Here is a 22,998-nt window from a genome sequence, read left to right as displayed (position 1 = left end):
CTTGGAGTCTCTGCAGAGCTGAGCTGGGGCAGGGAAACACACCAAGACTGCTCAGCTCCTGCAGCGTGGCAGGGCACAGCGTCCCTCGGGAGCTGGGTGTGGTGCTCCCACCCCGCAGCAACAACCTGCAACAAAGGGGCCCGGCAGCAGCCAGCAAGTCACCAGCAAATCAGCTGCTGCTGAGCACAATGGGCTGGTGGAAAATCCAGCAATGAACAACACGGCAGTGGGCTCTGCAAGGAGGGAGGCCAGGGGCCCTGGTTCCAGTGGGCTGGGTGCCCCGGGACCTGGGAGTGGGCGTGTCTGTGCACGGGAAGGGCCCTGCTTCTGGAGGGAGGGGCAGTGCCTGCAACTGGCTCCACAGGTACATGGCTGGCACTGGCTGGGGGGCTCTGGCCATCCTCCACTCTCTGGCTCTGGGCTCTACGGGTGAGTTTGGGACACTGATTGAGGTCTGGCTGCCGAGCCTATTGGTGCTAGGAGAAGGCACTTGGCCCAGCTGCTACTGAATGTCCAGCCCTGAGCGGTTTCTGAAGTCCGCTCCCCTGTGTCTGAACTTAGCAAACGTGAGATAAAAATGCAACCAGAGCCATGCCTATCCTGGTACTCGCGTGCCCCAGCCCCTACACCAGCCTCTGCCTGCCTCTCTGCTCCACACTCTTCCTCATGCCCGCCCCGGGGGGCGCCTCTCTGAACGGGGGAGCCAGAGCAAAGGGGCCGTGTGGTGGGAGCTGGCAGCGCGGGGGGCCGCACCATGTTCTCGACGGTGCGGAGGTACTTGGCGCAGTGGCTATGCCCGTTGTAATCAGCGAGGTCAGCGGCCGTGTAGCCATCCTGGTCACGGAGCCCCAAGTTGACACCATTCACCACGAGGATCTGACAGCACTGGAAGGAGATACAAGGAGGGCGTGATGGAGGGTTTGGCAGGGGCAGAGCCCACTGAGGCACGATCCAGCTGGGGGAGAGTTCTGGGGAGGGGCTGCTACACACCTGACCCAAGATGAACCTGAGCCACACTCGGACTGGGGTGGCAGGGAGGGGGTGAGGCCAGACCCCACTCAGTATGGTGCGTCAGGACAGTGCCATGCCAGGGTCTTACACAGGGTGGTATTGTGCTGGTGTGCCATGGCAGGCTGATACTGTGTTGGGCTGCGATAGCTGGGTGGTACCGTGGAAGGGCGATACTGTGGCAGGGTCATACCGTGGCAGATTGGTGCTGTGGCAGGACAATGTTGTGCCAGTGTGGACTGGTGCCGTGGCAGGGCGATGCCATGGCAGGGCAGTGTTGTGCCAGTGTGGACTGGTGCTGTGGCAGGGCAGTGTTGTCTCAGTGTGGACAGGTGTCATGGCAGGGCGGTGCCGTGGCAGGGCAGTGTTGTCTCAGTGTGGACTGGTGCCGTGGCAGGGCGGTGTTGTCTCAGTGTGGACTGGTGCCGTGGCAGGACGGTGCCGTGGCAGGGCAGTGTTGTCTCAGTGTGGACAGATGCCGTGGCAGGACGGTGCCGTGGCAGGGCGGTGTTGTCTCAGTGTGGACAGGTGTCATGGCAGGGCGGTGCCGTGGCAGGGTGGTGTTGTCTCAGTGTGGACAGGTGTCATGGCAGGGCGGTGCCGTGGCAGGGCGGTGTTGTCTCAGTGTGGACTGGTGCCGTGGCAGGACGGTGCCGTGGCAGGGCAGTGTTGTCTCAGTGTGGACAGATGCCGTGGCAGGACGGTGCCGTGGCAGGGCGGTGTTGTCTCAGTGTGGACAGGTGTCATGGCAGGGCGGTGCCGTGGCAGGGTGGTGTTGTCTCAGTGTGGACAGGTGTCATGGCAGGGCGGTGCCGTGGCAGGGCAGTGTTGTCTCAGTGTGGACAGGTGCCATGGCAGGACGCCATCACTGCCCTCACCCTCTGATATATTTTCACTGACTGGAGCTTTCCCAGTGCAGAACCAACTCTGGTCACAATCAGATGCGCCCTGAGGCAGCTCCATTTCCTCCCACAGCTCAGCCCCCGCCAGGGCAAAGCCTGCAGCAGCTTCGCTCTGTGCCCCACCCGCACCACACTGACCTCCAGCTCTCCGTTCTCAGCTGCGTCGTGCAGTGGCGTCCCCCCCCACTGGTCGGTGGTGATCTCTCCCCCGTGCAGAAGCAGCCAGCTCAGCACTTTGGCGTGGCCGCGGCTGGCAGCAAAATGCATGGCCGTCGCCCCGTCGTCATCCTGCTCCGACAGGCTGATGCTGGTGAAGCTCATCTGTAGAATGGAGAGAGGCAGCGTGGGCCAAGTCCTGTCCATGGAGTGACCCTGCAGCAGCCAGGACCCCAGCAGCACGGCCTTCTGACGGCAGCAGTGCCTGGCCTCTCTGGGCCAACGGCAGCTCAGGGAGGAGCGCGGGCAGGGCGACTGGGGCCCGTCTGCACCAGAACGTCAAGGGGTGACTTAACCAGCGCGAGAGGCTGCGTGGCAGGTATCCCGGTGCAGGAGCAGCGGCCTGGGCTCAGCGCAAGTCGATTCGGAGCGGGGGTAACCAGCCCCCCCATCAGCTGTTCTTGTGCTGACCCTGGCACTCTAGCAGAGTCCAGGCCAGTTCAAGCGACCCCAGAGCGACCTGCCGCTCAGACAAGCCCTTTGACAGGGTCTGGGCGGTGCCCGGCTCCGAGTTCCCGCACGGCCGCGGGCGCGGCCCTTTAATCTGTCGGAGCCTCAGCTCCCTGCGCGCTCTGTGGCACTAGGTGCAAAGTCCATGGGCCTGGAAATGGGGCCGTGACCCAGCCCAGGGCTGAGCGCCCCCCAGCACCATGTGCAGTCACACCGGTGTCGCCATGGCAAAGCTCCTGCTCTCAGCCCCGCCCCCAAAGCCCTCCCACCCCGTGCCCAGACTGCCCTCGGCGCGATCGCCTGCCGACGGCCGTGAAGGGGGCAGCGTCCCTGCGCCGCTGGCTGCAGGGGCCTGGCAGAGGGAGAACTCACCAGCCAGACGATGACGCTGTTGTGGCCCATCTGAGCCGCCGCATGGAGCGGGGTCATCCCGTCGCTGGTGCGCACGTGGGGCTCTGCCCCACAGTCCTTCACCAAGTACTGTACGATTTCCAGGTGGCCTTCCTGGCAGGCCAGGTAGAGGGGCGTGGCACCGTTCCTGGTCTGGGCACTGACACTGCTGCAAATGAGAACCAGGCAGGCTGGGGAGCTGGTTGCTTTAAGTCTCCTTTGCCCCGCCCCAAACGAAGTCACCCCGCCGGTGGAAAGCACTGCTCTGGGTTCCTGGGTCTCACGCGGCTGTCAGCAGGGATGGGGAGATGCCTCCTGCCCTGTTATGGCATGACCCCCCCCCCCCCCCCCCGGGCACAACACACGGCTCAGCTGCCCCTGCGCCCTGCTACGGGGTGACCGCCCCGTGGGTCTGACACATTGTGACGGGTTTCCAGGTGCCGTCCGGACCAGCGAGAGGCTGTGTCACCACTTGCCCTGTTACCCTGGGTGACCCACAATGCTTTGCCTCTGTACCTCCCAGCCTGGGACACTCCCAACCAGCTACCAGCGTGCAGGTCACACCCTGAGTCACACCCGTCCCCTGGGTAGGGCGAATCGGGGAGACCGCTCCAGGCCCCGCACTTTGGGGGCCCCGTGGGCCAGTGCAGTCGGTTCCGGAAGACATAAGTGTGGGAACTAGGGGAGCAGGGGGCGGGTGTGTGGCTGCAGCACCCCCGGGCTCCAGGCTGCCGGCCCCGCACACCTGGGGATCTGCTGCTGCCCCACGCCTGGGGCCCTGATGCCGATGCAGAGTGGGGCCCCCAAGCCAGTGGGGGCTGATTTGTCCTGGGACCCGCATCCCCCTAGGGAAGGCCCTGCCATGCCCTGCGTGTCTGTGTAGCAGACAGCCCTGGGCCAGCAGCTCTGACCCCAGCAGCCTGGCTACAGTCCCACCATCCCCTTCTGGCTCCCTCCAGCCTTGGTTGCAACCAACAAGGTGACTCCAACACACTCCCCATCCCGAATGTTCCCCAAACCGTGTGCTTTGCAATGGCCAGCCCTCTCTTGGACAGATCAGAGAAACTAAGGGGCCCTTCATTCCTCTAAAGACACAAAAGCACATCCAGCAAGGTTCAGTCTTTGCCTAAGCAGGTTTCTCGTTCAGTTCCCAGAGACTTTAAGCCCCCTTGGTCCAAGGACCCATCTTTCTCAGCTTGCAAGGGTATCTGTCTAGTGATGGATGCCAGGGTGGCTTCTCTCCTGGCTTATGTCTTCCAAAGTTCAATGGACTTGTTTCAAGGGGCAGGATGACCTCACGCTGTTCTTCCCTTTCTGTGGGCTTCCTGTCCCCGTATGATTTCTGTGTCAATGGAGCTTCCACTGTTTTCATTCCACCCTGCTTAATTTACACAGGAGACAGGTAGAGAGCTGTGACTTTCCCTCCTGTGGGAGGGAACCTCTTTCTCCCTGTTTGGCCACAGACTTTAAAGCATAATATCATTCAGTAACCCTCTTTCCTCATAGAGCAACACTATGGACAAGTCCCAAAGATACCAGTCACCAGCGTGTCATGAATGTTCAGAAAAGACCTCTCTCTATCCACTGTTGTAGCACAGTAATATGGGATACAATCATTGATTCAATAGCTTATTGCTAGAGTTCCAGCCCCCTTCCCCCTCATCTTCATAGACCAGTAAATCTTTGAAATGGATTCTTCGAAAAAGTAAAACTACACTACAAAATTGTGTCGACCTAAGGTACATCTGCGTGGAGCCACCGCAGTAATGAAATTGCCTTTGAGTGTCCACATTACACTCCTTGTGTCGACAGTGTGCATCCCCACCAGGAGCGCTTGGACCGACAGTCACAGCTGACGTAAGCAACGCAGGGTTTGCACTGACACTGCATCCCCCTAACTACAATGACATTGACTCTGACCACTTGTGGAGATGGAGTTATTACATCAGTGTAAAGGGGTGGTTACGTCAACGGGAGCGAAATCTTAGTCTAGACACTTACAGAGTTAGGTCAACAAGCTGCCTTGTGTCGCCCTAGCTCTGTAGTGTAGACCAGGCCGTTGTCTAGTGCACCTTGTTGACAACTCCTCCTGACACGCCTGATTTAAACGCACTGTAGTGATAATTCCAGCATATAGCCACCACTCCTTACACCCACCACGTACATACCTCACACACAAATATTAATGATCAGAGTTATTCGTTTTCAAATGATACCTCACAAAGCATATTCCGTACAAAGATCATTACAACAGTGTGTAGGGTGTGACTATAGGGGTGCTCTGTGTCACACACAACATCACTTAATTGCCCTCTCTAGGGGCTCGTCTGCATTGAGGATAAAAGCCTGCAGCAGCTACCAGACTTACTCTGTAGTTCTGGTGGAAGAGAGCTGAGCTTTCTGGTGGTGCCGGCCCTAGGTTCAGTCCCTGCTGACCCAGGGAAGGGGCTGTTACATGTTCGTTGGGATGCTCGCTGCCCTGCTGGGGAAGCCACTGAAGGGGTTGGTGCAGGGCTTCCACACCGGTTAAATAATGCCACATCCTCCCAGACAGTTTGGGATTCCCAAACACCTCCCAGGCATGTGCCCCAGGCTGCCTGGACATGCACACGCCCCACACCACTTGGCCGTGCTGGCAGAGAGGGCTTGTGGGCTGGAGATGCCTACAGAGACACAGGCACCCCAGCAGGAGAAGTGGCCAGGATAAGGCCCAGAGCCCGGGGAACACGAATCGGGGAGGGGAAAGGATAAATCCCCAGTGTGGGGCTGAGCGCTTGGATCCTGTGGGGACTGGCATGACGTGATGCCCAGACAGGCCGGGCACAGGGAAGGATGCAGCAGCTCGCTGGAGATGCTCAGGGCAGGCAGGAGCCAGGAGGACGGAGAGGCTGAGAGGGCCCTGTTGCAGACAGCAGAGCACATGCCACAGGCAGGGGGAGCAGCCTCCCCTGCACTGCCCCCACCCAGCCGTCCTCCAGAAGGGAGCGCCATGTGTGACCACGGCGGGGTGCATTACGCCTGTGTTAGCCCGCGAGGCTAACACCCCTCTGCTCTGCTCTCGCTCGGCGTTTCCCTTGTTCCCCGTGCAGATGCAGCAGCCGCCACAGGAGGTCATTCCGTTAATAAGTGTGCTTAGGCTAATCTCGTTCCTTCGGCTGTTTTTGGACACTGCAATTTCGCAGTATTTTCAAATAAGAAGATTAGGCGTCCAATAAACACAGACACTGCGGCCGGCCCTGCCCATCACAGCAGAGGAAGAAGCTGTAATGAAATAATTGGGATGATGAAGAACCCACCCAGCAATGTAATTGTGACGAAGCGGGACTGTTCTTAATGTTTGCTCTGAATATTGTGGGCGCGCCTACAATATTCAGTTTCCCCTAGGCAGTTCTTAAGTATCTAGGTGGTGGGGTAAGGGTGTATGATCCTTGCAGAGCCCTGGAGGGCAGGGGTGTGCAGGGGTCTGGACACAGAGAATGGCCGACACCCTGTTTCCTGGCAACTGATGTTCTGGGCCCTTCCTCCCTGCAAGGTGCGAGCTAAAGGGTTGGAGAACAAAGGAATCAGGTGACCTCCTGGCCCGGGAAAGGGACATAGCCCAGAGGAGGAGGGGCTGGAGAGAGTTTCAGTTTGGGCTGGCTGGGACATGGAGTGAAGTGCAGACGTGGTTGTCTGGCTCACTGCCCCCCAAAATGGACCCAGCTGAGGGGTCCTGTTCTCTGCACCTACAAGCTCTGTGTTAGACCATGTTCCTGTCGTCTAATAAACCTTGTTTTACTGGCTGGCGGAGAGTCCTGTCTGACTGCGGAGTTGGGGGGCAGGACCCTCTGGCTTCCCCAGGACCCCGCCGGGGCGGACTCACTGTGGGAAGTGCACGGAGGGGCAGAGGAGGCTGAATGCTCCGAGGTCAGACCCAGGAAAGTGGAAGCTGTGTGAGCTGTGTGTCCTGAAGACTGGCTGCTCACAGAAAGGAGGCTTCCCCAGAGTCCTGCCTGGCTTCGTAGGGAGCAGTTCCAGAGCATCGCCCGGGGACTCCATGACAGTAATTACTTGGGCTGGTGGCTTGAACAATGCGCCCAACCCGAGTGTTAGCAACCAGAGGAGCTGGCAGAATCGCCTCAGCTCTGGGATTCCTCTGGCTGGGTGCAAGGCGAGGCCCCCATGGCAGCGTGGGCTCCCCCTCGGCTCGCAGCTCTGGTTCCCTTTCAGCTGGGACCCAGAAGTGCAGCAGAGAGTGAGCTGAGGGGGGCAAAGCCCGCCAGCCCGCCCTGAGTGTCCAGGCTCGGTACCGGGCCGGTTTGAGGGCCGCCACTGTCCCTGGTTGATCGGCTCGGAGCAGGGCTCCGCAGGGCCTGCCGCAGACACACTCCCCGGGGATGTGCTCATATGGTCACGAGCTATTTTTTAGGCTTCTGGCACCTCCGTACGCAGTCTCACTGGTGCCCCGGCCCTGACATTGCCGATGGGCGGGCGGTGTTCGGAGCCCGCAGATCCCCCCAGCCCCATCCTGTCGCAGCAACGCCCCGTGCAGCCCTGCCGTGCAGTGGGGCAAAGCGGCAGCGTGGCAGTGGCCATGGGCATGAGGGCCAGATCCCACACTCCTTCCACCAGCACCGCTCCCACTGCCTGCAGTACGGACTGCGGGGGGAGGGGCTGAGAGGATGGCGGGTCTCCGTTCTCCCTCCCCAGGGCAAGCAATTGGCTGCATGGAGTATGACTCCACTTTGGGACACGCTGCTTTTGCAGGGCCCTGCACTGCGCAGTATCACGCAGACCACGGACGGCTGGGCAGCCCGCTGTACGACAGGCCCCGACAGCTGGCCTAGAACTGTGAGTTTCGCCCTGGGAAAGGGGAGCGAAGGAGATGCCAGCATTGGGCACGAGCACTAGGCAGCGGCGAGCAATGCCCCTTCAACCGGGAAGGCCCTACGCCAGCTGGCACAGCGAGGGGAGCCTCCCACAGCAAGGGCTCTTGAGACGTGAGCTCAGCTGGGATCCAGGAGCAGCTGCACCACACAATGGCTGGCATCGCTCGGGATAGCCGGCCGTGAATGCAGGACACCAGCTGCAGCTCAGGGGGCTCATCCAAATGGGTCCAAACTCAGGCTTCGCCCATCCCCCAGCACACTCCACGGGTTCAGCCTGGCACTGAGCTGACCAATCCCATGACGTGTTATTGCTGGGGGCTAATGCCAGGTGGGGACACAGCAATGCCAGGGCGTGGGAGGTGCTGCCCAGTCAGGCCCTCGCCTACAGCCCGGTGCCCCCGAGTCCACCAGCAAACACAGGGACTGACCAGGAACGCTGGGGTAGGGTGCAATGAAGCACAAAGAATTCCTTCACTCCAGCCCCCTCCCCAGGCCATGCCCTGAGCACACCTGGCCCCCAAGCCCAGCGCAGGGCAGTGCCACCCTTGGAACTTTTCCCTGCCAGCGCTAGAATGTCTCCCCAGCGCCACCTGCCCGGAGCCGGGGTGGTGGGAACAGTTCTCCTCCTCCTCTGAGAGCGGGACCAACAGGCACGCAGAGGGGACGGCTGGGCCGAGGCTACGTGGCGAGCCGGCAGCACAGCCCGGGAACAGAGCTGCCACGCGGCAGTGCCCTCCTTGAGCTAGGAATGGGGGGAGACCCCTCCCGACACACACTGCAGCAATTCTCTCAGCAGTTAACCTGCACATGGACGGGTGTTCGGCTCAGCCCCACGCGCTCCACCCAGAGGTTATTCTGAACACCGTTCTCCCAGGGAGCGGTCTCTGGGCTCCGCAGCCTGAAAGGGACGGGGACCTGTTCAAACCACCCCAGCACTCACAGAGGGCCAGTGAAACTCCCTAGGGCAGTGCCCAACTCCGAGAAAGCCGCGCTTGCTATCCGCTGCGTCGGGGCTGGGAACGCCGATGGGCCAGGCCTGCATGGACCCAGCCTGGGTCCCAGGGACCACGGGATGCCGCTCTGCTGAAGGCAGGTGCCCAGCACTCAGCACTTTACCAGGAAGAAATTCCCCCAGTGAAAGCCCTGGGATGGCAGGATAAATCGAGACCAGTGGGCTACCAAGGGTCTACTATTAGTAGCCTGCTGCTAACCACTGGTGGCCAACAATCCTAGGGACAGTAGCTAGGCGGTAACTACACTCAGCTGGGCTACAGCCTGTCCTCAGGTGCCAGGCGCCCCACTCCCCTCCATCCCCCTGCCCTTTTCTCTCTCCGCTCGCTCATGCCCAGGTCCGGCACCACATCGACCCGCGCTAAGCGTACAGTCGGCAGCTCCCCTGCACCTGAACTCACAGCTGCAGCCCATTGCTCCTGAGGATCTTTCAGAGCTCTCCTACGGCTTCCTTCCTCCCTCCAGTGCAGACGGCTGCAGTTACCAGCCCCAAGGCTGCAGAGACTCACGCGCTCACAGCCTGCACCACAGGACAGCAGTAGAGCGGTGCGAATCCATCGCCCAGCTGCAGCCACAAGCCACGGCTGCAAGGCAAGTGGCCTTTGCAAATAGCCTGACTGGCCCCAAAAGGGCACATTTATTCTGCACAATCATTAGAAGCAAAGAGCTTTGGGCCAAATCTATCGCCGATGTAAATCCCTGGGATTCAGTGGAGTTGCACCGAGCATGACTCAGCCCGCGGTGCCAGGTGCTTCCCTGCCCAGGCCTTGTCTCAAGTCCGGGAACTCAGAGCAAATCGCTGTAGGACAGAGAACTCCAGCCTGCTTCCCTGTCTCAACAGGGGGGTGGGCAAATGGGCTATGGCTGCACCCCCTGCCTGGGGCTGCTGGGATTGTAAAAGCTCCACACAAGCGATCAGGCGAAGCCCATTCTGCCAGGGAGGGGGCCTGGCACTGCTACTGAGCAGGCTGTCAAGCCACGGTGCGGCTGGTAGAGACACAACACAAAGAGGAGGAAAACTGGCCAATGTATGGGGGAAGGAAGGGAGGGGCAGGAGGCGACGGCTTGGAGGAGCCAGGGAATAGGAATTTGGTGATTTCCGCTTCAGCCCTAGTTATCACCACTGAGCCGCTGCTTGTTGGTGGGGGTCTATTTTAGGGCCTTGGGTGTTACACCAGGGACGAGACGAGAATGTGATGTCGGTGCACGGTCTCCTGTAGGCCGTGGCAGGTGGGAAGGGAACTGGGCCCCGGAGGTGGCACTGAAGGTAGTGGGGGATGAAGAGAGAGAAGCAGCCGGTCGCTGGGTCACTGCCATGCGCTCTGCATGGGGTGTGAGGGAACAGGTCGGGACGGATGCCAGGCTGAGAGCAGCTCCAGAGAGGACCACGGCCTGCTCAGGATAAACCCGCGGCAGGCAGCGGGCAGCAGCATCACGAGCTTCACCCATAGCCGCCCCCCTGATCAGCCAGGGCCCCTGCACAGGGGTGCCTCCTGCTTGTGCATGTATCCAGGGCACTCTGCCAACCGCAGCCCCACTGCCCAGCAGGGATGGTGTTTTCGCAGGTGTGGAGACGTGCTCAATGGGATCTGCACCCACCACCCAGACTCATTTCCTAGCCGGCTGGTGCTGGATTTCATGCAGCGACTGGTGCTCGCTCCGACCAGCCCAAGTGCCACGCACGCTAGGAACACACCTGGGGGGCTGCCAATTAGAAACCAGCGCTCGGAGCCAGTGTCTCTACCGAGCCCCCAGAATACGCTGGCTCTGGGGCTTGCCACAGGGAGCTGGGTTATTAAGCCCTCAATAAAAACCTGTTGAATATTTTAAGAAGGAAGAGCAATAAATACTCTGCTCTGTTATCCAAAAGATCCCAGGCACCTTAATAATTGATCCCTGTAACTCTGAGAAGGGCTGAGGCTGCATGCGCTCTCCACGCAGCCTGGCCAGGCCCCCTGGCCACCCGCCGGCTCTGCACTTTCTCTCTCGGTTGGTCTCAAGGCTTCTGTCCCGCTGTTATCCCGCTGCAGGAAGCGAACAGGCCGGCCCAGGGCACTGGATAGCCAGTGTCGGGTAAGGGCTCTGAGGCAGGAGCTGACCCCTGCTGTCTATGGCAGCACAGCCTCCAGCGCAATGGGGCCCACCCTGGTGCAGGCCTCCAGGCTCTCCCGCAGTGTCCTGAGAGAGGGGTGTCAAAGCTGCCTCGGGCAGGAGCTGCCCCAAGTGGGTGCCTGGCCAGTCCCTGGGCGCAAAACACACCGGCACCCCTGGGGCTGGGGCTCTCACCCCCTGAGTGCAAGCACCTCGGGAGGTCACCCCACCTTGCAGGTCCCCCCGCAGCCTGGTGTGCCCATGGCTCCCTTGGGAGACTGGTTCACAGCCACGTCCCCTCTCTGCCTCGCTTGCTCCCTTCTCTCCCAGCCCCTGGTGTCCGTGGCAGCTTCGCCTGGGGTTTGGGGTGAGATCAGCTCTTGGGACCGGCTCTGCGCCCAGCCAGCCTAGTGTCACTGCATGGCTCTGGCTGGACCTGGCCCACGGGGGTCACTGCTCCCCCGCCCCCAGCAGCACGTGAAGGATGACAGCACCGCCCCCCTCTCTCCGCAGCAAACACAAAGCACAGCGGGGAAGAGGGGGGCTCAGAGGAACTCGATGCTTCTCTGGGCCCCATCCCCACACCCCCAAGCTGAAGGGTGCGGGCACGAGGGGTGGCTGGCGGGGGTTCCATCACGTACAGGGTTTACAGTTTGGTTCAATGTCTCTCAGCCCCCCACTACACACCTTGTTCCAGGGCCCTGGGGCTCCCGCTCTGCGGGGAGCTGCGGCTGGCTCTCAGCGGGGCTCCCCGCCCTCAGGGCTTGTCTGCACTGCACAGTGAACCTGGGTCACAACGTGAGCGTCGCCCCTGCCTCGGGTCCTGCCCACACCCAAACCCCTTCTCTCGAGTGCCACGGGGCTGGTCAGGGTACAGGCCCAGCTCGTCCACGGCCACCACCGGGCTGGTGCCTCTCGCACGGCCAGTGCTCCGGGGCCCACGGCTCCGTGCGTCCAGCAAGGAGAGAGAGCGTCTCCCTCAGTTCAGTGCCGGGCTCAGCTGGTGGCCGTGCCAAGAGCCCTGGGATGTGCCACCCGGCGCGAGCGCAGTGCCCGCGTGGACACGGCAGCTCCAGTTTCATAGGGTGGCTGCGGTCCTTGGCTCGGGGGCCCCAAGCTCTGCAGTGCAGACAGACCCTGCCATGGCGGAGAGCTGAGCACTGCTTCCCACAGGTACGCCACCTGGTGCCCACTGCCCCACGCCCACCGCCGCCCCTGCATGCGTACCACAGCCCTGCCACCCCCACACACTGCCACCCTGTGCCCACTGCCCCATGCCCACCGCCGCCCCTGCATGCGTACCACAGCCCTGCCACCCCACACACACTGCCACCCCGTGCCCACTGCCCCATGCCCACCGCCGCCCCTGCATGGGTACCACAGCCCTGCCACCCCCCACACACTGCCACCCCGTACCCACTGCCCCATGCCCACCACTGCCCCTGCATGCCAACAGCTCCTGCCACCCCGTGCCCACCACCACGCCTGTCGCAGGCTTCCTGGCCAGTGCTTCCAGAGCAGCATATGGATGTGCAGGCAAAGGGCCCACATGTGGGTAGCACTTAAGTGCTCTTCTGTTTTTTAACATTTTAAATCTGTTAATTAACTCACGGCTAATGGCACTTGACCAGATTAGCTGCTAATCGTGTGAATGGGCACATTTTAAATCCATAATTGCCAGTTCCCAAGTAATCTAGAATGGGTTAATCTGTGCAGGTTCAGTTTTGCTTAATGCAGCCTATGATTTGGGCCTATCGGCAAATTGAATGTGTGAGTGAAGTGCTTTGCCATATGCCAGTGACCTCCGGATTGTCTCCGCACCAGCTGCTGGGTTTTGTAGCGCTCTCGTACCTTTGTCCGGTCTGCCCATGGGACACCCGGTCTGTTTAATACCCTGGCAGCACTGACGGTCTGTGCTAAGCCCACCGTCATCCAGAGCTGCACCCAGTGTGGTCAGCTCTCGGGGGAGATGGGTGGGTCATGGTCACTGCGTTCAGTGAACCTGCACAGGGCCTGACTCTGACCGTCTGCTGGTTTCCTCTGGTGCAATTCCTTTGACTTCAGCCTGGTTACTCCTGATTTACACAGCTGGCAGTGACAGCAGAATCTGGCCCTGGAGCGCTAAGATCACATTTGCTGGGCTGGTTCTGAGCGTGCTCAGGTTTGCCATTCCCCGTGGGCAGAACGTGAGCAATCCAGGCGCAAGAGCCAGAAGGGCATGAGGAACGAACCGGCAGCTCTGTTCAGTGGAGATGCTGGGAAGGGCTCGGGCGAATGCGGCCTCTGCAAAGGGCACCTGGGAAAGGGCACACGGTGCAACACTGCTCAGGTGCAGAAACCTGGGCCACGAGCCTGGCTTTGGAAACAGACCTGTGCGCACAAGGCTCGACTGCTCGGTTCCGACTGGCGGCGGGCGCTGCCCAGCGGGAGGCGGAAGGGGTCAAGCCGTTCTCTGAAGTACAAACCCTGCGCTCCACTTCACAGACTCCAGGCTAAAAAACAACTCCAGGAAAACACTGGGGGATGGGCTGGATTATGACCCAAGTTTTGGCAAGTGGGGAAGGGCCTTTCTTCTGCTTCCCAGGCCCTGGGTGAAAGGTGCCCCCTGCACTGACTGCTGGGGAAATTGAAGGGCCCCGGAAGCAAAGTGTTGCCATTTTGAACAAGGTAAAATGCCCTTTTGAAACCCCGAAACGGCATTTGCTGCAAGTGGCAACTTTCCGTCTGGGATGAAATGTGCCAATGACCCTGCGAGGAGCTGGCGCTGCCCAGGAATGCCTGGAACTCGCTGTCCCCATGGGTGAATGAACAGCGCTGAGTGCTGGTCGCACTCGGGCATTTCAGAGCACGCTGCACTGGGGGCTCCTGTTCTTTCAGCCCAGCAGGGGCCCTGCTGCCGTTCAGATAAGCCAGGTCTCCTCATTGCACCACGGCCTCCGGAGCAGAAGGAGCCTGCTGCACAAGGTACAGCCCTGTGCCTGCTGCCAGGCTAACAGACTGCTGTAAATCCTCGCTTAGGGGACCTGCTCCGTTGTGCTGGGGGTTCGATAGCTAGAGTCGCTCTACAGTGGCTATGGGCTGCAAGAAACACTGGGGCAAAACTGGGCAGGTGATGCCCAACCCCCAGGCAGAGCGCAGCTTGCTCTGCGCCAGCTCCAGGAGGCGACAGAGAGACAAGCAGCAGCCTCCGAGCCGGAACAGACACAGTAACGGGCAGTGTCATTATCAGCTGGGTAGCTGCAGCCTGCGGTTCGAGACCCCCCCGCCCCCCTTGCCGCAGCTCAGCGGGAGAGCTTGGAAGCAGCTGCCAGCGCAGTGGGGGTTTCCTGTCACCAAAAGAGGCAGCTCTCCGGGGAGTGGTCCCAGGCCTAGACATCACCCCACTCCCACTGGAGCAGGTCTGAAGTGGTGCAAGTTTGTCCTGTCCCTCTGCGTGGGCGCGAATTTCACCCTAGTAGGGATCTCGTAAGGGCAGCTCCAGCTCTTTCCGCCCGCAAGGGGCGAAGCACGTGTCCAGGAGCAAAGGGAATGCAGTGGGCATCGTTCTCTCCCTGTTTTCATGCTAGGCTGCCTCCGCCAACCCAGCGTGGCAGGCTGAGACGTGCCATGTGCTCAGCGCCAGGGGCTGCCCCACCGCCTCCGGCCTGCACTGAGACAACCTCTGAGGCCATGATCCCCGGACAGGCCCAGGCTCATGGCCAGGGCCTGCAAGAAGGGCTGGATTCCTGCTGCTCCCCAGGACAAGAGGGCAGCCTCTCTCCTGTGCTCCAGAGAGCTTGTCCCGAAACTTTCCCTTCCTTCGCTCAGGCCACGAACCCTTGTCCTACCATCACCCAGGCTGCTAATAATCCCTCCCTGCCTCAGGCTGCTCCCCTGATTCTCCTGTATCTGAGCCGCTCAGCAGGGGGGTCTGCAGCCCCTAAAGGGGAGCAAAGACCAAGGGAGGTGCTACATAGCCAGGAGGCAGGGGAAGCATCCCAGCTGAGGAGAGGCAGGGAGCAGAGTTAAAGGAGGGGAGGGGCAGAGGATTGCACCGGATTCTCCTACAAATAATCAGGGCTTATCCTCTGCCAGGGTAGTAGGCCGTGTCCCCTTCCCCGCCCACTCCCAGACCACAGGGGCACATGGGCGAAGGAGAGCCAGCCCTGGCCCTCCATCCATCTGGGTTAGCTTACTACAGGTTCGCTCTGTGGTTACCATAGTGATCACAGCAAACAATGCGGGATGGAAACCAGCCACTTGTTCCCAGGGATCGCCACTAGCCAAGCTGATTAAGAATTAAGGAGACAAAGCCTGCAGCTTGAGCCTGTGGCAGGGAGCGGGTTTAAAGTGTGCAGATTAGGGGCAGGCTTAGGAGGCCCGAACCGAGAGTGCTCCATCCAATGTCCTGAGACTTAATGGAACTAACCTGGTAGCGGCCGGAGTGCAGCAGCCTATTAATAACTTAAATTACTGTTGCTAATAATACTAGTTAAATTCATTTAATCGTTAAAGTTTAATGCATTCTTCAAGCTGGCCCCAGCTTGGGGACAGCATGTGGGCGGGAGCTGGCTAATGTCTCCAAAAGCAAACCTAGGTTTCTTTACGTCTCACTGTTTGCTGCAATAAGCAGCCCTAGAATACAGTCTCCCCAGTGCAGAAATAACTCAGCAGAGAGGGCGGGATTGGCCTGGTCCTGCTCTGAGCATCACAGTCTGGGGCAGAGGCAGCTGGAAGCTATAGTTCATTTCGGGGTTCAGTGTGTCAGATTGGTACTTAGCAGCAGGCGCCCGTAGTGAAGGATCCTTTAGAAATACCAGGGGCAGACCGCTCATTGGCAGCCGTGCCAGCAGGTGAGGCCAGAGAGGCCAGCAGGTCCACCTTGTACCCAGGAACTCTGGCACCTGAGCTCAGACGTATGCCAAATTCTGGAAACGAGCCATTGCTCGGAGGGCCAGGGAGTGCTTGTTGGGAATGCTTCCCCTTGTGCCAGGAGGTAGAGGGAAAGGTGGCACCAGTATCCCAGCAATGGAGTCTCTCCTGGTAGCTCAGTCTGTAGAAGCCCACGGGATTGGCTTTCTGGGAGCAAAGAGCATGAAACCAGCATTTCTGGGCTGGCTCAGCAGCCTGCTGGCTCATGCCCATCCCCCCTGAGCATCTCACTCAACCCGGGCGAATGAGATCTGAAAAGCCAGACCCACCACCGCCAGCTATTGTCCTGTGGCTTGGCTGGTGCAACAGACACTCAGAGGGGCGGGGAGTCCCACACACTCATGCTAGCAATTGGCACGCCGTAAAGAGTCATTCAGAAGAACGTCCCAGAGCCTGGGTGCTTCTCTGAACTATCAGCCGCTCTCCCGTCGACTTAATGAATCCACCCCCAACAAGCAGAGGTAGCTGTGTTGGTGGGAGAAGCTCTGTCCACACAAGCACTTGTGTCGGTGTAACTTACATCACTCAGGGGGGTGATTTATTCACCCCCCCTGAGCCACATACATTCTGCCGACATACGCTGTAGGGTAGCCTCAGGGGCACCCAGCACGTGGGGTTGCGTACCTGACCATCTCGGCTAATAGCCGTTGGAGGACCTATCCTCCATGGACTTATCTAGCTCATTTTTGAACCAAGTTATACCTTTGTGTATACTTCCACAACATTCCCTGGCCAGAGGCTGACTGTGCATTGTGAAGTAGCACTCCCTGATGTTTATTTTAAACCTGCTGCCTATTAATCTCAGTGGGTGACCCCTGTGTTATGTGAAGGGGTAACTAACACTTCCCCATTCACTTTCTCCACAGCAGTCGTGATTTTACAGCCCTCTGTCATCTCCTCCCCCAGTCGTCTCTTTTCCAAGCTGAACAGTTCCAGTCGTATTAATCTCTCCTCCTGCTGAAGCTGTTCCAGACCCTCAGTCATCTGTGGGCCCTTCTCTGTGCTTTTCCCAATTTTAATATATCTTTTTTGAGACGGGGTGACCAGCCCTGGGCGCAGTATCCAAGGTGTGGGCGTGCCGTGGGTTTAGATAGTGGGTTAGGATATTTACTGTCGTCTTATCTGTCCTCTTCCTGACGGTTCCTAGCGTTCTGTTAGCGTAGTTAGGTTGCCCAGCACTTTCCATTAGCAGTGCCTGTTTGCAGTTGCTTACGACTTTGTCACGCTATAGCCATTTGGGCTGAAATTTTCCAGACCAGGCATCTGCCTCAAGCTGTTTCTTTGGGGTAAATTTCAGCAAAATCAGTTCAGCCATGTCCATGCTCTGCCTTGAGTGCAGGGGACTGGACGAGATGACCTCTCGAGGTCCCTGCCAGTCCTGCACTTCCGTGAAAAACGAAATAAAGGAAAAATATGGTTTGTTTGGTCAAGGTTAAAAAAATTTTTACAGCTGTTTTGTTGAGGAGCTTCACGTTCCAGAGCAGGCCCTTGAAAAGCAGCAGGGCAGGGGGTGAGCATGGGCTATTATTCTGTGTTCAGGAAGGCTCCTGTCCCTGTAAAAATCCACCAAATTTGGCCAGGTTCTGAGCTCGGAAAATCAGTTCACAAAAGTTCAGGCAGCATGGCAGAGAAGGAGGAAGTAATCTGATGTGAATGCAGAAGGTGGGGGCAGGAGTAAAGCCAGGTGGTGGGTAACAGGAACAAACTGGAGGGGGCAGGGGGCAGGGTGTGTCTGAGTGTGTGTGTGTGGGGGGGGAATGAGGGGGCAAAAGGGTCTGTAGCCACTAGAGAACACTCCTGTCGAGAACACAGAATGGAATCCAGGATTCCTGAGGCCCAACATTCCCCTGCTGCCTGGCAAATGGTGCGGCTCATTGCCCTCTCGTGACTGGTCCACAGAGAAGATAAAAACCTTCTACTACTACCAGTTACTGATTTCCTCAGGTGCAAAAAGGAGCCTTAATTCTGGCATTTCGTAGCTTCTGAGTGCTTGACTTTGAGCCTTTACTGGTCTTTCAGCACAGCTTTTGTCTGCAATACAGAGACAAACACACTGTCGTTCCTCCCCATTTGAACTGTAACGCTGCATCCTGCCCGTTAGCTGGTGTTGCAGCTCCCAGAGGTAGAATTTCAAGGCTTGTAATGGAGCCTCCCATCGGGCAGTTGGCAGGAAGTACTGTGAGCACAGGAGTAAATAATTGATGGGATTTCTTAACTAAAGGCGGCAGGTGCTCACAGCAAAAGTAACTGCAGGAGAAGCATAAAATTAAATGTAAAAGGGCTGTGACCAAGAAATGCTTAATTAAGAGCCTACTTAGCAAAACTCCAGGACCCTTCTTCTGTTGAGTGAGTTGGGGGGTGGCTGTGAAGTCTTTTCCCATTGATAATTGGGGTTTTGCCATATCACCTGCATGGACTTTGCTGGGAGTCTTACTACATGGACAGTCAACGATTCCACTGCCGAGCTTCCCATTTGTAGTTTGTGAGTCTGGTCTGGAACAACCTCCCTGCCCCAGTGGAGCCCCTGACTCTTTCCAGCTCATCTGCGTTGCCTTGCCCCGTCCCTAACTAGGGAACCACGCGTGCAGCCGCCTAGCTTGCTCCCTCGTCTGTCTGGGCTCAGGCGTTTCGCTAGAAGCTGCACAGCGAGCTCTGCACTGCCACAGCCAGAGCTGCCACCAGCCTGAGACACTGTAATCCACTTAGTTTACTTGTATTTACCTGTATGGGTTAATCTGCTGGGAAGGGTCTGATTCCTGTGCTGGAGACAGTATGTAAACGTAAAGGGCACGGGGTGCATTTGTGCAAGTCATGCTTGTTCTGATGCTCCCACAATAGCATGGGCATAGTCAGGACACTACTCATTCGGTTGTGAAAATCCGATACGTTTGCATGCTGACCCCATTTCCGGCCCCCAGGGGAGCTGACTATAGCTGGAATTCGGAGAATATTCAGGTCAACGCATTAGCAGCAGCTGCTGCTGCGCTGCTCTCAGATCAGTGGATTGCAGGATGAACCTGATCCGCAGGCCGCTAGTCCAGGGCAGCCAAGGAAAGGGGCACACAGATTTTGCATAAGACTTTGCAGTCGGTGGCTGCACCAGGAGAGGGTCCTGTTAAAGTTTTTGCCTGAACACACATTGGTCCCAAAGCAGTGACGGCGTCTGAGAGCAATTGCCATGGTTACTACAATAATTGGTTAAGATTTTAAAGTAAGGATATAAAATATACACAAAGGAAAGGCTGCTGCTTATGGGAAAGCAATCAGGGTAAATTCCCTCTTGATCTTAACTTCAAGCTCTCCAGCTGTAATAGCCAATTCGTGGGGTGGAAACATTAAAACCACATTTTGTTTTTCATTTAAAAGAGAAAAATATTTTGACCCTTTCCTTTGTTTGTACAAACAGAGTCGTGACGTATATAATAGACAGCAAAACGTGCAAAACTACCCCAGACACTCCAGCGACTCTGCCTTGTCAAGGAACGGGCGCTGGTGACTGTCTAACCAACCTTCTGACCTGTCTTTGTGTTCCTTTTGCTCCATAACAATCACACCCAGTGCAGAGATGAGATTCTGCAGACACCATCCGTCGGCAGAGCAAAGACCAAGTGGTGTGTCCCCAGGGCCAGAGTGGTGTGTCCTCTGGCCCATCACCTAGTTCGCTTCCCAACCTCAGTGAATACTTTAGTGACTCAGTGGCTTGGCTCCATAACTGTGTACGAGACTTTACACTGACTCCATGTGCGGGAGGACAATGCACAGGGGGGTTCTAGAGCAGCCTCCTCACCAGCCATCTATCATCAACTAACGGGTCAGCTTCAAGCCAGCAAAGGCTTTGCTCTCACTAGATCTCGGTTCTTCCAGCCTGCGTATGTAAAAAGCGGCCGTAGCGAGCCCATGCTGTCAAACCCCCTCGTGAGGCTTGTGCAATGTGGCTCTGCCAGCGCTTCCGAATGGAAACACTCGAGGGGCCTTAGCACGGCTCTGAGCTGGAGCTCTTGATTTTTATTCTTCCGCAGCAGGGGTAGGCAGAATGTAGCCAATGAGTCACATGCAGCTAAACCCGAGGGAGTCCAGCATGCTCCTGTCACATTGGCAGGCAAGCCCGGGGCTGCGCAAAGTTTCTATAGTCAGGCTTGCTGTAGCAATCTGCTGGGGAGAAGAGACCCAACCAGGCTCCGGCAGGGACGGGGTTAAAGCATCTCTTCAAAAGCCAGTGCATTCTGCTATCTAGCAGGGTGGGGGGCAGCAGGGAGCTTTCCAGGAGGGCCAGAGCCTGGGAGCAGTGGGACGGGGCGCTCTGGGGCTTGGCTGATAGGAGGCACAGATTAGACCTGGCTGCAGGAAGCCCTGTTGGGTGGAGGTTTGGCATTTAAAGGGCGTGGGCTACTTTTACATTTGCTATCTTGGCTTTCCATAGAGCCTGGCTATTTAAACTCCCCCTAGCCAGTCAGAATCCTCTCCTGGCCTAGCTATTGCTGTGATCACCTCACACCCCCAGACCCAAGATTTCAAGCACTCTGAGCCCCCCCACGCCAGCTGCTGCACCCGCAAGGATCCTGCCTGCCTGAGCACTACCGGAGGTGGACACACAGCTCTCAAAAGCTTCTGCAGAGGCAAGCGAGGCTGAGTGAGGACGTCCCTTTGAGAGAGCAGCTGCAAAATCCGCCAGTGGTAAATATTTCTTACACAGCACTTGAAGAATTCCCTCCGTTCCTGTGAAAGCAGGAAAAGTGGAGCAAGCCAGGCTTCCTGCTGCCCTTACAGCCGTTCTCACAGGGCCAGGCTGGAGTGACACCCAAATGACGTTCAGATTCATCTCCTCCCTGTGAAATGGGGAGCATTTCTAGCCTCAATTCTCACATTCAGCCTGAATAACCGATAACTCTGGGGCTATCCTCAGACACCTGCCTCTGCTCTCAGAAGCCAAAGCCCTGCCATGCTTCTCTCTCCTACCCTCGAATATCCCCTTCTCCCCCACTGCTTTTGGGGTAGACCCAGAACAGACAATCCTGGATGTGGGGGGTTGGATTTGTTATTTTCCATGCTTCTGCCTGTGGCAGAGACTCCCGTCCTTCCGCCAGCCACGCGAGGAACAGAGGGCTGGCTAGGCCAGGCCAGATCTGGGATCCAGCCTACAGCACACACCTAGGCCTGATTCTTCCGAAGCAGCCAGCCTGCAGTGACACAACCACCCCAGGAATTGTGTTTTCCACATTGAGGCCTTTTATTCTAAGGCCCATTTCTCTAGGGCGGGGGAGCACTGAACAGGTGAGACAGCCAGCCCCCAAACAGAGGGCAATGCTGCTACCCAGTGCCAGCAGGCTCACTCCTCCCTACCCTTTCCACCTCCCCCCTGCTACCCGAGGGGCTGACTCTCCTGATTCGACTGGGGCCTCGCAGAGGGCTGGGGGCAGGAGCCTTTTGCCCACAACCCCACCCAAAATCCGTCAGGTTTCAAAATATTTCACAACACAACCCCCTTCCCCTGAAAATTCCCCACTTCGAACTCTCCCAGGAGGGGTTTTAATGAACCAGCAGAGGAGGAGGGTTTCCCCTGCAAACACTCCTGCAGGAGGCATATTCCTCCTGCTCTGCTGGCAACTGCCTGCCCGCCCCATGAAGGGTGTTCTTTCACTTCCACAGGCCCGGCCAGCTCTCCTGGCTCGAGTTCACATCCCGTCAGTCTCCACGGGTCCCTTTCAGCAGCTCTCTCGATCCCCAGGGAAACGCAGGCGCGGGGCAGTTCTGGGTTCCATGGGCTTTGGAACACCGGAGAGACGTCTGGCGGCCTGTTCGTTAGGGAGGGACGACGGGGCTGGGGTGTCGGTGTGTCCTGCTTGGCAGCCTTCCAGCACACTGCTTTCATCAGCTATGGGGCGTCATCTGAAGGGGTAGAGATGCTGAGCCCAGGGCCCCTCTGCCTGCCCTGTCTAAGTCCTGGGCATTGCACTGCCCATCAGCTGGGAAACATCTGCTGACAAACGTGGCAGCCCCTGTCCAGCGTGGCACAAAGGTCATCCTGACCCCTCCCCAACACACACGGAGACTCACGGGTGGAAGGTGGGTGGGGATACAGGGGCAGAGTTAAGGCTGGTGCTGAGTACCATAGAAATGCCTATCAATAAACAGAGACAGTCTCTGTCTATCTGTATTTCCATCGCAGCCATCGCACAAGCAATGGACAGTTCTGTCTGCTACCAGCGCTAAGGAAGGGTTGGGTTTTGTGTCCCTGGGCATCCCAGGGTATCCTGCCCCTGCCACACATCTGTCCTGGCCCTCACCGTGATCAATGCAGCTAGCGATAGCTGACACGCCTGCCCCACCTCCTGCAGGAAGCCTGTCCCGTGGGTGCTCTCAGACCTCCAGTCAGTGCTAGGGTCGTCAGCACACGGTTCCCAGCCAACCCCATGAGTTAACACACCGCTTCTCTTTGGACAGTGATTGTGCATCAGCTGAAAGCCATCCTGAGCCAAGATTTGCAGACCGGCTTTGGCCAAGGCCTTGAATGCATTTATATGTTGCTGTGGGAAAACTGGGTAGATTTAACCAGCTTTGACATCCCTCTCCAACGGATCTGGAGTGCACGTTGCCGGCCGACGAAAGGCCCCAGACTTGTGCAATGCTCTTGGACACACAAGAGCACATCTGGCTCATCTGGCTGTCCTCCCCTGCCCGTCTTATGCCCTGCCCACCATATAAATACTTTTCATCATGGTGCTAGGTTATCAGAGTTGTTGGCGCCTTATTTATGACCCAGAATCATCGCTTGCTGCCTTGTGGTCCCTGCGCCCAGTTGGTGGGGTGGGGCGGGGCGGGGGGATTGGTGTTTTTGCCAGGAGTTACACTGGAAGGGACTTACTTTGTTCTCCCACATTCTGCTGCTACATGAGTGGGAGCTGTTCAGGGGGGAGGGCGGAGTTTACTGACACTCGCTAAAGACCCAGAGGTGGCTGCATTTTGGATGTTGTCATTACTGAGAATTTGATTCTGTTCCGCTTTGTCAAAAGTGTGTTTGCATTTGTTAAGAATCTTCCTGGGAAAAGTCCCCGAGTAAGTGACCGTTAATTACCATGCGCGTTCCCCAAAGAGCTGCAGGGTATTTATAACCCTGTCCTCCAGCCCATCACGGAAAATAAGATTAGAAGTTG

The 22,998-nt window shown here is 58.0% G+C and overlaps 1 protein-coding gene across 1 annotated transcript in view; it reads right to left on the bottom strand.

Annotated features, from left to right (window-relative positions):
* Window positions 1-22,998, bottom strand: part of ESPN (espin) — an 81,182-nt gene that overhangs the window by 46,726 nt on the left and 11,458 nt on the right. The window contains exons 3-5 of the mRNA XM_037881432.2: window positions 2,949-3,135; window positions 2,049-2,231; window positions 754-885 (exon numbers count right to left, since the gene is read on the bottom strand). Coding sequence (XP_037737360.1) covers window positions 754-885; window positions 2,049-2,231; window positions 2,949-3,135 — 502 coding nt within the window. The remainder of the gene's footprint in view (window positions 1-753; window positions 886-2,048; window positions 2,232-2,948; window positions 3,136-22,998) is intronic.

The sequence above is a fragment of the Chelonia mydas genome, chromosome 18, assembly GCF_015237465.2.
Source record: "Chelonia mydas isolate rCheMyd1 chromosome 18, rCheMyd1.pri.v2, whole genome shotgun sequence".
Lineage (NCBI taxonomy): Eukaryota > Metazoa > Chordata > Testudines > Cheloniidae > Chelonia > Chelonia mydas.
This window is presented reverse-complemented; position numbering and strand designations above follow the sequence as displayed.